At 37.9% G+C, this 16,545-nt stretch overlaps 1 protein-coding gene across 3 annotated transcripts in view; it reads right to left on the reverse strand.

The window, feature by feature from the left end:
• Positions 1-1,328: 1,328 nt before the first annotated feature.
• Positions 1,329-16,545, reverse strand: part of cacng8b (calcium channel, voltage-dependent, gamma subunit 8b) — a 68,683-nt gene continuing 53,466 nt past the window's right edge. For all 3 annotated transcript variants that reach the window (XM_057834923.1, XM_057834925.1, XM_057834924.1), the window contains exons 4-6: positions 11,779-11,862; positions 8,224-8,364; positions 1,329-2,991 (exon numbers count right to left, since the gene is read on the reverse strand). In XM_057834923.1, coding sequence (XP_057690906.1) covers positions 2,192-2,991; positions 8,224-8,364; positions 11,779-11,862 — 1,025 coding nt within the window. In that variant the 3' untranslated portion in view covers positions 1,329-2,191. The remainder of the gene's footprint in view (positions 2,992-8,223; positions 8,365-11,778; positions 11,863-16,545) is intronic.

Raw genomic sequence — 16,545 nt, forward strand, 5'->3', positions numbered from 1 at the left:
TGATCTGATCTCTGTCATAATAACACAGATGAAAATAGTGTCTGTTTTAACTAAAACCACCCAAACATTTATAGGTTATCATATTCTAATGAGGATAATATGCAAACAATGACAAAAGGGGAAAAATAAGTGAACCCTCTGCCCAAGAGACTTAAAGAGCAATTGAAACCAATTTTTACGAAATATATTAAGTCAGGTGTGTGCCCAATCACTAATGAGTGGTTTAAAGTTGCCCTGCCCACTATAAAACACACACCTTGTAATAAATGTCTTGATGAGAAGCATTGTCTGATGTGCATCATGTTTCGGTCAAAAGAGCTGTCTGAAGAACTGCGATCAAGGATTCTTGATTTGTATAAAGCTGGGAAAGGATACAAAACCACCTCTAAAAGTCTGGATGTTCATCAATCAACAGTTAGAGTTGTTGTCTACAAATAGAGAGCGGTCCACCAAAGATGACTCCAAGAGTCCAGCGCAGAATACTCAGAGAGGTAAAAAAAGAACCCTCGAGTGTCTGCTAAAGACTTACAGAAATCACTGGCGCAGTCCAATATGACTGTGTACACATCAATTATATGTAAAACTATTGCCAAGAATGGTGTTCATGGGAGGATTCTACAGAGGAAGCCACTGCTGTTTAAAAAAAGAAAAGAAAAAACAAACAAACAAAAAAAAAACATTGTTGCTCGTTTAATGTTCGCAAAAAGGCACTTGGACACTCCACAAAAGTTATAGCAAAATATTTTGTAGACTGATAAAAGCAAAGTTGACTTGTTTGGGAGTAACACACCGCGCATGTGTGTAGGAAAAATGGAACAACTCACCAACATCAACACCTCATCACCACCATGAAGCATGGTGGAGGGAGCATCATGATTTGGGGCTGTTTTGCTAGCTCAGGGCCTGGACAACTTGCAGTCATTAATAGAATAATGATTTCCAAAGTTTATCAGGATATTTTGCAGGAAAACCTGAGGCCGTCTCAGACAGTTGAAGCTAAAAAGAGGATGGATGCTGCAACAAGACAATGATCTAAAACACAGAAGTAAATCAACTTCAGAATGCTTTCAGAAGAACAAAATACACGTTCTGGAGTGGTCAAGTCAAAGTCCAGACTTGAATCCCATTGAGATGCTGTGGCATGACCTAAAGACAGCGATTCATGCCAGACATCCCAGGAATTTGACTGAACGACACCAGTTTTGTAGAGAAATGTGCCAAGATTAGTCCTGATCGATGTCCCAGACTGATCTGCAGCTACAGGAAGTGTCTGGTTTAAGTTACGACTGCCAAAGGCGGGGGGGGCGGGGGGGGGGGGGCACAAAATATTAAATGTGATGGTTCACTTACTTATTTTTCCCCTTTCTGTCATTGTTTGCATTCTATTCTCATTAAAATATAAAAACCTATAAATGTGGTGGTTTTAGGTAAAGCAGACACTGCATTTTCATCTGTATGATTTTGACAAAAATCAGGTCACATTTGATAGTGATTTTATGCAGAAATTTGAGAAATTTCAAAATGTTCAGATACTTTTTCATACCACTGTAAGTAAATTTAAAAAAAAAAAATTTAAATTCAAGCAAGGCAAAAAATGCAGATCATTATTCTAACTGTACAGTACAGTATATCCATAAATGTATATCTTTTTCCTTGCTAGTAGGACAACTGTGGCATACTAGTAGGTTAGCTACATGTTAATAGTGAGGCCAAACTGCCATTACCTGACATTGTAACACTACCTGGGAAAGACTAGCTGTTGGTAACTAATGCGATTTGACAAAATCGATGTAGTACTATGAGCAAACTCTTGTCACATCTACAAAAATGTCGTTTAGCGAACTTGTAGTGTGTCATAGTTTATTTCGACCTTAAAACATGACACAATCACAAATAGATTGTTATGTCCATCCCTAGTAAAAATGCAAAGAATAATCGCAACAACAATCGACGCCAACGCAGGTCTGCTAAATTAGCGAGAATATTGCACAAGGTCACAATTTTCGAAGTAGCCCGAGGTTAGTTTGCATGTTGATCGTTAACAAAATAAATCATTTCTAGCATGTGGAAATATCAAAATAGTTTTGTTGTGAGAGTTCATTGTTGTTGTTATTATCGCTCTGTTGCGAATGTACGCTTAGAGATGAACATTTTCACTTGACTGGACCACCGCTACTTCCTGCCTTTAATTCTACACAGGTGTGGTCTTCCTATTGAGGGTGTTGGAGTTGCTCTCTCTGTCTCCCTTAAGCCTGTCCAGGGTACCCATTCCTCGCTCCCTGTCCACAGTGGACGAGGTGAAGGGGGGCGGTCCAGACCCCACCGAGTTGGGCATTGGCACGTTGGAGTTGGAAGAGTTGGAAGGGTTGTGGGACTTGAGTGATGGCAGCGTGCCACTCATCATCCCGCCCCCGCCGCCACCGCCGTCCTTTGGGAAGCAGTTGTGGAGTTGGTAGAGGGTGGCGCGGTCCACCGTGCCGTACATGGGCGGCAGCCCCCCCAATTTGGGGTCGCGTGACAGCGTGTAGAGCGAGATGTCGCCCCCTGCCAGCGCCGTGTGCGAGCGCGAGTGCGGATTAGGCAGCGTGGACACCGAGATGGGGCCCTGGGAGAGCAGCGCCGATGGGGGCAGGCCAAAGTTCTTCCCCACGCCGCCCCCTACCGGCGAAGGGTCTCGCGAGCGGGAGGGGTCGGTGGAGCGTGACGAGGAGCGGGATCTGCGGCGGAAGCGGTAGCTGGGGAGGCGCAGCATGGCGTGCGTGGTGCTCTTGAAGATGTCGGTGCGAGAGCGGCAGCGCAGCTCTTTGTTCTTCTCGATGTAGATGTTGACCGCTAGCACGCCCACCATCTCGGCCATGATGAAAGAGAGACCGCCAAAATAGAAAGACCAACCGTACGAGTACTGCCACTTCTTGTCCTCGTCCTTTTTGGGTGAGATGTCGCCAAGAGCTGCTGAGATGTACACAATCACGCCGATGATGTTGCTCAAACCTGTTGGAGAACAACGGTATCGTTTACACCAGGGTTGGAAAAGTCATCCTTGCCACGGGTCACATTGTATTTTGATTTAATTCAGAGAGCCATTAAATCTGCCAACCAGTGCTGTTTTCGTCAACGATGACTATAACAAAAATATTTTGCAACGACATTTTTTTTCATTACGATAACGAGCTAAAAAAGTGTTTTAGGAGACTAAAACATAACAAGACAAATGCCAGTTTTCGTCTGACGAGACAAGAACGAGTTGAAAATGAGCAATAGTTTTCGTCACATGTTCACAATGTGCGACATTTTATGTGTAGTTAGCCTGCATCGTAGCAGTGTGTGGTTGTGTCACTCATGTGAGGTGCTGCTGCTCTAAAGTCTCCAAGCTTGCACACACTCACACATGGTCAGATTTGTTTTCTTATCTTGGCCAGAGAGAATATGCAATGTTGCTTTGGCCTTTGAAGGTCTGTGCTGAATGATCATTACTCACTAAATATAACTCATAGCGTTAGCATTGCATTGGCATTTGTGTGTGCATTAGAGGCGAGAGTCCTCTTCAACTCTCGGACTTTTTTTTTTACATGCAGTTCGTGACATCCAATTTAGTATAATTACTTGAAAATAATGTACTGATATCCTGCTAAGTGTGTATTATCACCAAGTTGGCGTTTTTCTTGTAGACACTACAGTATGTGCTCGACTGTCAATGTTCATTCGAAACATGTGGGAACTTTTATTTATTTATTTTTAGAGTAAGTTTTTTAAAATTTCACTGACGAAAAACGTCGACTAAAACTAGATGAAATTAGTCTTGCGTTTTCGTCAACAAAAATTAGATGAAGACACATTTTGAGAAGACTAAAATATGTCTAAAACTAATGAGTATTATCGTCCAAAAGACTAAGACTATGACGAAAATTGAAAGGGCTGCCAAAAACAACACTGCTGCCAACTAATGCTGCCCCAATTAATCGACTAATGGACAATTAATGGAATTGCAAATTAAGCGACAACAATTTTGACAGTGGATAAATCATTTACTGACATTGTTGACCTAAAAATGGTCAGAAAGTGCAAATATTCTTTAAGGTTTTTTTTTAATTTACATTTTTTAAATAAGGGAAAAATAGGTAAATATTATTAGTTGTAAAACATAAATATTTATATTTTTTCATGTATTTAATTATATATATATATATATATATATATATATATATATATATATATATATATATATATATATATATATATATATATATATTAGGGCTGTCAAACGATTAAAATTTTTAATCGAGTTAATTACAGCTTAAAAATTAATTAATCGTAATTAATCGAAATTAATCGCAATTCAAACCATCTATAAAATATGCCATATTTTTCTGTAAATTATACATATATTCTGTAAAATAATTTGTTGGAATGGAAAGATACGACACAAAATGGATATATACATTCATCATGCGGTACATAAGGACTGTAGTGGGCATTTCACTCTACTGTCATTTAAATCTGTCTATGCTGTCCTCACTCCGAAGCGTCTACTTTTTCCAAAGCTAGACAGCTAGTGAACGACGCCTTAACAATCAGACTTCTTCCTTTTTCATCTGATTTATTAATAAAATGGCCTCAAACCATTGTCCTCTTTAGACCGTAGTGAAACTAAAAAATAAAAAAAATACACAAGCATTGCATTAGCAACAAAGTTAGCTTAGCACGCTATACAGGTTCACTAAACATAAACAAAAAGCGTCTCATACAAAAAATATAACATTTCGCTTACTAACATAATGTGTACATTCTTTACAACAACCATACTTACGGACAAATCTTGTCCAAGGATCATATAAGCACAACATTACAACATAGGCGTCAGCCCGAGACGTCGTGCAGCCATATTGAACTGGCAAGAAAGCAATAAACCATGTCGCAAAGCGACCACAAGAGTTCGCTGTTTGACAGCACAAAAAACCTTGCTGTAAAAGTTACCAAAAGGCAGAATACTGTCTGAGCGGGACATGTGCGTTAATTGCGTCAAATATTTTAACGTGATTAATTAAAAAAATTAATTACCGCGCATTAACGCGATAATTTTGACAGCCCTAATATATATATATATATATATATATATATATATATATATATATATATATATATATATATATATATATATATATACATATTAGGGCTGTCAAACGATTAAAATTTTTAATCAAGTTAATTACAGCTTAAAAATTAATTAATCGTAATTAATCGCAATTAATCGCAATTCAAACCATCTATAAAATATGCCATATTTTTCTGTAAATTATTGTTGGAATGGAAAGATAAGACAAGATGGATATATACATTCAACATACGGTACATAAGGACTGTATTTGTTTATTATAACAATAAATCAACAAGATGGCATTAACATTATTTACATTCTGTTAAAGTGATCCATGGATAGAAAGACTTGTAGTTCTTAAAAGATGAATATTAGTACAAGTTATAGAAATGCTATATTAAAACGCCTCTTAATGTTTTCGTTTTAATAAAATTTGTAAAATTTTCAATCAAAAAAATAAGCTAGTAGCCCTATTCTGTCCTCAATGTGTGTGAGTACACAAATTGACAGATAGCGAACATAAGTTCCAAAAAGAAATCAGACGGTGTGGCAAAGTTGCATGGGCTTTACTGAAGTCATCTCTTTTTGACAGGAGCACATTTCTTGTATTTTTGATAAACTAAAAATAACAAGGCAATGTGTCAATAACTTGCATAAATCACAAAATAACATAAAATGTACACACACGTGTCCATTTGAGCAGTAGCACTAGCCAATTAGCTCACAAGCATCTAACAATGTTACTGCATTTCACCATATATGTGAACAAATTTAAATACACATCATCAATAACTATCTAATGTTTATGAATATAAACAAAGGAGGAATATAACTCACAAGCGATGCATGTATTAGACACAAACAGTGTGATGGGGCTATGACAACTGCCACTGAATACTGGATGCGGACATTAGCTGGTCTGAATAGCACTGTCTATTAGTGTGAGTTCGCGTCGACATATAATCACGTGAGAAAAGCGCCCCGAAACCCAAATCATCAGCTGCACTGAATCGCCAGCAGAGGGCGACATGACGCCACATAACATATGCAAGTCACACCCAAGCGCCAGCAGAGGGCGGAAAAACTCCATAAAACACAATTAACAAGTTGGCCTTTCACTGTACTGACATTTAAATCTGTCTGAGCGGGCCTAGTGCGTTAATTGCGTCATATATTTTAACGTGATTAATTTAAAAAATTAATTAACGCCCGTTAACGCGATAATTTTGACAGCCCTAATATATATATATATATATATATATATATATATATATATATATATATATATATATATATATATATATATATATATATACACACATATATGTATATACATACTGCTACATACTGCTGCCGTAGCAGTTTCATGGCGCATTAAGCCCACAAACTATTTTTAATTTGTCCATTTCAACTTGGGGAACTCCGTTTACAGACATCGCGCAACCGCTTTTTTTTTTCAACCCAACCATAAAAAGAAGATAAGTAATTGTATTTATTATTTGAAATGTCTGTCATTTTTAGCTTTGAATCGTTCATTGATGTCTAATATTTAGTTAAAAAAACAAAACAAAAAAAACGACTTTAAAATTTTTTTTTAAAATGGTGTCTGTAAATATGTCACAGATGTCTACCTCATAACTATCGCTTAATTGTATAAATATATATATATATATACATTGTTACTGTCGCATTTTTCCAAATATTTTAGATGGTAAATAACGATCCAGACAAAGAAAAATTGAAAAAAAAAAAAAAAAGAGGGTAAAATATGAAAAATAAAATCTCAACCACTCCTTGATGTCTGTGATTTCCGCATCGCGACCCATGTTATATTATCATGTTTCACCCATAAAATCCCTCAAAAATTCGGCTGTGGCATTTCACAGCTGTCTTCACACTCGGTGATACATGCTACATAGAGTTTTTTGGTTGAAAAGAGGGAGGTACTTGATAATATCTCGTTGAAATCATGGCGTCTTTGATTATGCTCTCTCATGCTCTCACTTCCAGTTAGGGTTTTGCTGTTTAAAAATTATTTATTTTATTTTATTTTTTTAAAATGCCCTCCTGTTCAAAATTATTCTTCCCCCAGAAAATTGAGATTTTAAGCTTTCCAATGATGTATCACACATGCATATGGGACAATTTTGAATATTGGCCAAATTGGTGTCTCAGAGTGGAACTTCAAGTCACCTGAGTCTTTTCTGCCATTTACATACAGAAAAGATTGCCTTATTATTTATTTGGTTTTAAATTTGTAAATACTTAAATTAAAAAGGAGAAAGAGGAAATAGTCATTATTTCGTGTACATTTATTTTTTGAATATTAAAAAATGTTTATTTACTTATTTTACTATTTTAAATTAAGGGAAAAAATAATTATCTGATCATCAATCAATGTATTAGGACAGGAGATTTCTTTATTTGAATTTCATTTTAGCCAAAACATAATTTACTTTCGTGATGAGGCAGGCCAGATCTGGGCCTGGGTTTGACACTTGGTGTTTACACACTTATTGTAATTTAATGGTGGCATCTGGACTCAACTTAGATCGGGGGATTTGCCGTTTTGTGGAATGTTTTTTTTTTTTTCACATTTATTGTTTTTTATTGAAAAGCCCTTTGTTCTTTCAACATACCAGATGAAACAAAAAAAAATTTTTGTTTTACAGTTTTCTTCTGCTTTTCCTTTTTTTTTTTGAACCAAACTAAGGTTTTACAAAGAAAGAAAGAAAAATAATAATAATAATAATAATAAAATAAAAAGTAAAAATAGATAATAAAGTAAAAAAACTGAGGATCAGGGAACCTATTACTTTGCCATATTTTTTACATGAAAAAAAAATTTATAATGTTGTGGAATGTTAAGTCACCGACAATGAAGGCAGTTCCGTTCATTCCTTTTAAATGAGGTGCCCTAAAATTGGCCAATAAAGAAATTTGCAATCATCAACAGTGGTAGACATCCCTTCAATTTAAACTGAGGGGGCTGGCAGCGTTCATTGGCAGCAAACAAGTTAAAATAACAAGCAAGAGAGGCAGTATCAGTATGATAAACAAAACCACCCACTCCAAAAGAATGCTTCAAGCACGCATATACTCCACAACATATCATGTCATAAGGTTACCCGCAGCCACAAAGAGAATCCCCGCTCCGAGGATGATGTTCCGTTTGCTCCTATAGAAACGGCTTGCAGCGATGCACACGCCTCCCAATAGCAGCAGGATGGCACTGAGGATGGGGAAGATGTTGGAAGCCCGAACTACGCCTACAAAGTCAAAGGAAAAATTTGGTTAACAACAAAAAAATGATGTGAGTTACATTAAGTCATGCTACAGGGTACCAATACGAAACTACTAATGGCTTCCTTACATCGCATCACTGTAAATCCAACGTGACTTTAGTCCATCATTATCAGCATTTACAGTGGGGCAAATAAGTATTTAGTCAACCACCAATTGTGCAAGTTCTACTACTTGAATAGATTAGAAAGGCCTGTAATTGTCAACATGGGTAAACCTCAACCATGAGACAGAACGTGGAGAAAAAAAAACAGAAAATCACATTGTTTGATTTTTAAAGAATTTATTTCCAAATTAGAGTTGAAAATAAGTATTTGGTCACCCACAAACAAGCAAGATTTCTGGCAGTCAAAGAGGTCTAACTTCTTCTAACGAGCTCCACTCGTTACCAGTATTAATGGCACCTGTTTTAACTCATTATTGGTATAAAAGACACCTGTCCACAATCTCAGTCAGTCACACTCCAAACTCCACTATGGCCAAGACCAAAGAGCTGTCGAAGGACACCAGAGACAAAATTGCAGACCTGTACCAGGCTGGGAAGACTGAATCTGCAATAGGTAAAATGCTTGGTGTAAAGAAATCAACTGTGGGAGCAATTATTAGAAAATGGAACACATACAAGACCACTGATAATCTCCCTCGATCTGGGACTCCATGCAAGATCTCATAACAATGATAACAAGAACGGTGAGTAAAAATCCCAGAACCACATGGGGGGACCTAGTGAATGACCTACAGAGAGCTGGGACCACAGTAACAAGGCTACGATCAGTAACACAATGCACCGCCAGGGACTCAAATCCTGCACTGCCAGACGTGTCCCCCTGCTGAAACCAGTACACGTCCAGGCCCGTCTGCGGCTCGCTAGAGAGCATTTGGATCATCCAGAAGAGGACTGGGAGAATGTGTTATGGTCAGATGAAACCAAAATACAACTTTTTGCTAGAAACACAGGTTCTAGTGTTTGGAGGAGAAAAAATACTGAATTGCATCCGAAGAACACCATACCCATTGCGAAGCATGGGGGTGGAAACATCATGCTTTGGGGCTGTTTTCTGCAAAGGGACCAGGACGACTGATCTGTTTAAAGGAAAGAATGAATGGGGCCATGTATCGAGAGATTTTGAGTGAAAATCTCCTTCCATCAGCAAGGGCATTGAAAATGAGACGTGGCTGGGTCTTTCAGCATGACAATGATTCCAAACACACAGCCAGGGCAACAAAGGAGTGGCTTCCTAAAAAGCATTTCAAGGTCCTGGAGTGGCCTAGCCGGTCTCCAGATCTCAGCCCTATAGAAAATCTGTGGAGGGAGTTGAAAGTCCGTGTTGCCCAACGATAGCCCCAAAACATCACTGCTCTAGAGGAGATCTGCATGGAGGAATAGGTCAAAATACCAGCAACAGTGTGTGAAAAGCTTGTGAAGAGTTACAGAAAATGTTTGGCCTCTGTTATTGCCAACAAAGGGTACATAACAAAGTACTGAGATGAACTTTTGGTATTCACCAAATACTTATTTTCTGTCTCTCATGGTTGAGGTGTACCCATGCTGACAATTACAGGCCTCTCTAATATTTTCAAGTGGGAGAACTTGCACAATTAGTGGTTGACTAAATACTTATTTGCCCCACTGTATAGGCCTATAGACCCTACTCACATGACGTCACAACCACGCCTACGCGCCATATTGTCTGTCAGCTCGTCAGGTTTAAGCATTACCGCTACGTAAATTCCTCCTATTATGGCGTGTTTTTCTGCTCGTTAACATTAATAGTCAAAATGGTGAAGGCGTGTGTGGCGGTTGGTTGCAATAACAGAGAAGATAGACGGAGAGACTTGAAGTTCTACCGTATTCCGAGAGACCCGGAGAGGAGAGCGAGATGGACTGCTGCAATTCGACGAGAAAACTGGGCACCAAACGATCACTACAGATTATGTAGTAGTCATTTTATATCTGGTAAGATGGATTTAATATATATTTAGTGCTTTTTTGGCTGACAACCACAATTAAGATCATTGCGAGGCTAATCGCCGACAACATACAGTTTCAAATTCAAGATGCTTATTTCTTCCACCATCATTATTTTTTTGAATAATATTTAGCTGGTACCAAGTGAAAGAAGTTAAACAGGTGTGTCCAAACCTTTTGCAAAGGGGGCCAGATTTGGTGTGGTAAAAATGCGGGGGGCTACCTTGGCTGATTTACATAGAACAATATATTTAAACAAATTTTAGCAAGCCCTTCTGTGTGTGACATTTGCTTTATAATTTTTTAAAATTCATAATTTCAACAATCTCGTCTTTGTGGCGTTCTCTTTCGACACTCAGGCTCTTGCGAAATACTGCTGCTGTGAAGTTAAACTAGCTTCAAGTTGCTATAATTTCTCGCTGCGTATCTTCCCTGTAATGTTGTCGTATATGTCAGCGTGTCTTGTTTGGTAATATTGCGTCTCATCGAACTCTTTGAAAACAGCGACTGTCTCTTTGCAAATGAGGCAGACACAGTTGTTGCGTGTTTTATTGAAGAAATAGTCCAATATCCACCTATCCTTGAAGCGTCAGCCATCGCAGTCAACTTTTTTTTTTTAATTGATTGTCGCCATTTTTGAAAATTGGAAGTAAAGGGTCACACGGGGTAATGTTGCTTAGAGTGCTGCTCTTAAAGTTTTTCAAACTTTTGTGAGAATAGGCTGATTTTGTGTGGACAAGATAGTTATAGATATCAGGATAGCGGATGTCAGGCAGAGAGGGCGAAGACAGCGGGTCGAAAAATATTGATTTAGGCATCAAATATGGATCTGGCGAATGGATAGACTGAAGCTTTTCCACATAACTCCTTATATGCAACGCATCCAATGAGTTTACAGCGTCTGAAAGCACCGGGGCTTCCATGAATTGCACTATAAATTGCAGGACAAATTGAAACCATTGAGAATACGGATAAACACTGACTGACAATATGGCAGCCGGATACAGCGACACGTCATTCTGTGACGTTGGTGAGTAGGGTCTATAGGTCGCAGCCCCAGTCAATCTGAGAAAGTGTGATTTATAGTCTGAAAAAAATGGTTGTTTCCTCTGAGCCGAATTGAAAATTCAGTTGCGTTATATGCAAATTTACACAAACACATACACACACACATTTAAGACAAGTAGGCCACAGGAGAGAAAATGCCAGCTAAATGCCAACAAGATGCCTGCACAACATTGTAAACAAGCTTCTGTGCGCACATGCGGCGTATCACAGAGCACAAACGCTTCCCTGCGGGGCGTTTAGTGTGAACTAGGCCGCACCATCTCCCACGACTTTTAGTATGAACCGTCACATGTTGATCCGCTTGAAAAAAAAAAAAAGCAAAATAAGCAGCGGTTTGACTTACGTAGGACGTACTCAGCCCCGTCGTGGTCAAAGTCCGCATCCTCTGGGAAGTGGTTGATCTGAGAACACACTCCTCGCTTGACTCCTGAGATGCGCGAGAGAAGAATAAGTGATGAGCACACACAAGAGGGAGAACAAGAAATCGTAAAGACAAATGCAACAAACGGAGAAGGACGGGTGTCCTCCAGAGAGCCGAATAGACTGACATCAGTGTCCCCTCAGCATACAGATAAGAAAAAGCAAGATGGCTTTTGTTTGGGTTAATAACACAAAGTGGGCATATGGTGTTAGTATGTACATACACACAGACACGCATGATGATGACATGGTCGTTGATGGATTGTGAGATAAGATGAAGTGGTGGAATGAAGACACAGATGGAGGGACAGATGGAAACGGGCAGCTTCTTGTTCTCGCCCGGCAACATTGCTCTGTGAAGAAGCAGATGGAGGTGAACATCAGCAAAAATTTTAAAAATGTATTAAACCATTGAATCTGTAGTTGTGTTGTTTGACAAAGTCAAAGCATCTCATTTACAGTATGTTATTGCCACTTTTTTTGTCGCAAAAAAAAACAAAACCCCCCTCAAAACAACCACTTGTCTAAGTGTTAAACCCGATTCACATTGTTGTAACTCCAAATTTCTGTTCTATTAGCCCAAAATCTAACGTCTCTCCCCAAAAACACATTTTTTGACACCCCCCCGGTAATATTGCTGTTTTAATTTTCATTGTCACTGATTAACACTCACAAAAAACACTAAATAAAATCCATTCACGCTTATTGATTTTAAACTTCGACCTAAGAAACACAAAACAACAACACACATTTTAGTGAAAATTTCACCAAAAGTATGCATTAATTCCTTTGGAGTTAATTGATTCCTTGGTCAATGTTACTGGACCCACAAAAAACTCCCCAAATACTCCCAGTCAAATTGAACTCCAACCCACAAAATCAATACACATTGGCTCCCATTTACTGACATTTACTGAAATTACATCTCCATTGGTGATCATTGTTTTTGACCAAAAACGTCCCTTGAAAGGGATCCACGGATAGAAAGATATGTAGCTCTTAAAAGATCAATGTTGTTATGAGTTCAAATAATTTGGTATTAAAACCCCTCCTGATGTTTTAGTTTTATACATTTTATAAAATTAGTTTAACATGTCGGTCCCCATTGTTTTTGAGGTTGCAGGGCTGTGATGTCACTGGCTACGCCGCTGGGCATCCAAAGTATGACTCTAGCGACATAAACATGTCATCTGTTCAACCGTTTCAATTTAAACCTGAGAGGAACATGAATGAGCATGACAGAAATGTCGATATTTCACAAAACGAGCAGCAAAAGCAAAATGAACAGGAAAGACAGGATGAGATGAGACGAGAGTAGGAAAAAAAATTGCCAAAATGTGCTACACCGGCAAAACTTTCTAAAAGAGGCGAATTGGACACCCAAAGTGCGCTTTCAGCTTGTTTTCTTTAGATGCATACAGACAGAACATACTATAGATGCCTTAGAAAATACTTAAACATAGCATTATCAAATAAGGGTTGTTTAAATACGCTATGTGCAAGGGTTAATTTGCGCCATATCCTGCCGGAACAAGATCCGGCACATCTTGATTTTGGCCTCCCTGTGTTCCGGGACTTATTTGGGCAGATGCGGCACCTTTCGTGTATAGAAAATAATAATAACATGATTTTTTTTTTTTTTTAATTATAAAATAAAATAATAAAATGCATGAATTCATTTACAGAACACATCCCAAGAATTTCATGTTGTTCATAAAAATTTAACCTCATTTGAAAGTGTCGGAGATCTGTTAATGCACTGAAAAGACTGGACCAAGAAACCACGCTCTTGACATAAAAAAAAAAATAAATAAAAATAACAACTTTGGAAATTTGCGGCATCTAGAAAGCAAGCAGCCAGGATCAAACGGTATTTTAACATGCCTAAAAGACAGTTGCATTTACAGTCTTTTTTCAAAAAGAAGGAAGATGGTTCAAAATGAGTCAGAAAAGCAACAACCGGCGATGAGGACAGCTACAGCGATCATGCTAACAGGCAGGACCGGGTGCAGCAGAAGGCTAGCGCCGCATAGGCTAGCCAGGTTCACGGACAGCCAGCCAAGCCGGGTGTACTGTCAGTCCCACCTGTGGTTATGTGGGCAATTGCCCTGCTGTGCAGCATAGAGCCTAAATAATTGTAAATTGTTGTCATAACATTTATACCATGGATATTATCTGAAATTGAGGTTTGTAAGTCCCACAGCATGGCAAGTGGGCATTTGTGTGTTGTTTTCAGCACCATTTTCTGCGTATGTTCCCGGACCTGTGCCCATCTTGTCATCCCTACTCTGTCATGTGTACTTTGTGTTCCGGCATCTTATGATTTACAAATTAAGCACCGGCTACGTGACTAATGTGGTCAACAGATCAACAATCTGCTTTAAAGCTACCACAAGAAAACACAATGCTTAAAATATGACAAGGAAACACATGCAAAAAGTATTTTGAGGCAATGAAAAGGCAATAAAAGACTCAATAAAAAACAAATACCCTATTGGCCCGAATATAAGACGATGTTTTTTGCATTTAAATAACACTGAAAAAGTGGGGGTCGTCTTATATTCGCGGTCTAGACAATATACCTATTCACGACGCTAGATGGCGCCAGATATCATTGAAGCGATGTTCTGTCATGACAGATCTCAGCTACTCTCAGGTTTAACCAGCTTGCATTATTTTATTGCAATGTTTTTCCTTATTCAGATTTGTTTCAAGACTGCAGTTACAGTTAGACTTCACTTTGATGGTTAATGCAGTTTTGCAATTTTGTTGTTTTATCACAATAGATTGGTTTATTTACATTTCAAAAACCAGAAGCCATTCATTTATGAATGTGATTGCACTTTAGTTTACATATTTAAATGTTCAGATATTAAGATTTGAATGAGGCAAAATAACATGCTTTTTCTCTCAAACATGTTGTAATAATCTTTTTTTTTTCAGATGTACTGTAATTATTTTCTGTATAAAAATTAATTTGGTGTTCAAAAAGTCTTTTTTCAAACTTAAGTATTGAAAAAGAGGGGGTCGTCTTATAATCAGGGCCGTCTTATATTCGGGCCGATACGGTAGTAAGTACTCGGCGCTTTTAAACGATGTACGCATGTGTTGGACATCTCGCCGCGTGGATGGAATTGCAGTAACCCCGTAGTGTTTGTATAGTGACAGTGACAAACTACTTCATCACCTCGAGCGTCCATTGCGCGCATAAAACACGGCGCCCTACGTAGGTCAAGACATGTACTAAATATTATAGATTTTTAAATCAATGGCAATATTTTATGTGTTTCTAATAACATATTTTAGTAAAATAGAACAATTGTGGCTTATTAGAGCCTACAAGTCCAAGGCTCCCTTTAAAACCCATTGACATTTTCAAATACAAGTTTCAAATTTTTGCCTATTTACATCAATCAACATATTCCGACAATAATAACCACTTTTTGCGTTCACATTTTTGACCAAAAGGTTGCCGTTATCCACTAAAATTTCACCATCAGCATGAAAGCATTCCCAAGCTATTTCTCCATCAATTAAATAATGTCTAGTTAAAAACATTAGTTTGAAAATCCTGATTAAAATTGAAGAAACAGACCAAGGGTTTACAAAGGAGAACACTCATTTGTTTCTAAGTCCTGTCCTTGAGTGCCCTGGCCCGTGTGTGTGTATTCAATTGTGTGTAAGTAAAACAAACAAAGTGTACAATTAAATTATTCAACTTCACCGCAGTACTCGGGGAATCCTTGAGCGGCCGACTAAACTTTAGCGTCTTCCCCTCATTGCGGCGCATCATCGCATCCATAAAAATAAATGAGAGGTTCCTATCAGCTGCTTTGCTGTGTGCAAATCAAGTCACTTTATAGCTTGCATATATTTGCAGTGTAGAAATAAAAAAGAGATTCTAACTACATTAAAGATGCAGGGGATATTAGGGGTGCAACAATATTGAAATTCCTGTTTAACAAGAGCAAGACTACTTGTGGCCGTTTGAAAAACCTTCTTAATTTTGACACTTAGGGCCTTTGACCCTTAATACAATAGGGCAAGTTATTATCTCTGGTCATTTAATAAAATGTTAGAAATTATTACTATATTATTTCTTTTTATTTATTCATCATTATTGTATTTTTTTATGTTAGTATATTATTAGTAGTAGTGTACAGTGACCCCTCGCTACGTCGCGCTTCAAACTTTGCGTCCTCAGTGCTTCGCGTATTTTTTTTCAATTAAAAAAAAAAAATAAATAAATGCTTATTTTATAGAGCTGTCTCAATCCGATCACAGTCTGTCACTCTTGCTCCTCCTGCTTTTCTTGGTCAGGCAGTGCACTGGAGTTGCTCATTAAAGTTAATGATGATTGACAGACGTGAAGGTTTAATCTTGCCAGAGACGCTTGGATGCCAAAACTTCAAAGCGCCGCATGGGTCAATCATCGTTTAACTTGTTAAACAGTTGCTGTGGCAACTTCTTGTGTGTAAGTGAGAAGTTAGAGCGGATTTGAATGGACTCACTCAATGAAGCATTTAATAAAGACAAGAATTTTTCTACTTTATTCTTACATTTGAAGTGTTTACAAACCATGAATCAAAATATATAAATACATAAATACATAAAAGTTTTTTTTTTAATTATACTGTTGGAAAAAACAGAGAAAAACGTGTTTTATATTTCAAAAAAAAAAAAAAAAATT

This window comes from Corythoichthys intestinalis, chromosome 4, assembly GCF_030265065.1.
Source record: "Corythoichthys intestinalis isolate RoL2023-P3 chromosome 4, ASM3026506v1, whole genome shotgun sequence".
NCBI lineage: Eukaryota > Metazoa > Chordata > Actinopteri > Syngnathiformes > Syngnathidae > Corythoichthys > Corythoichthys intestinalis.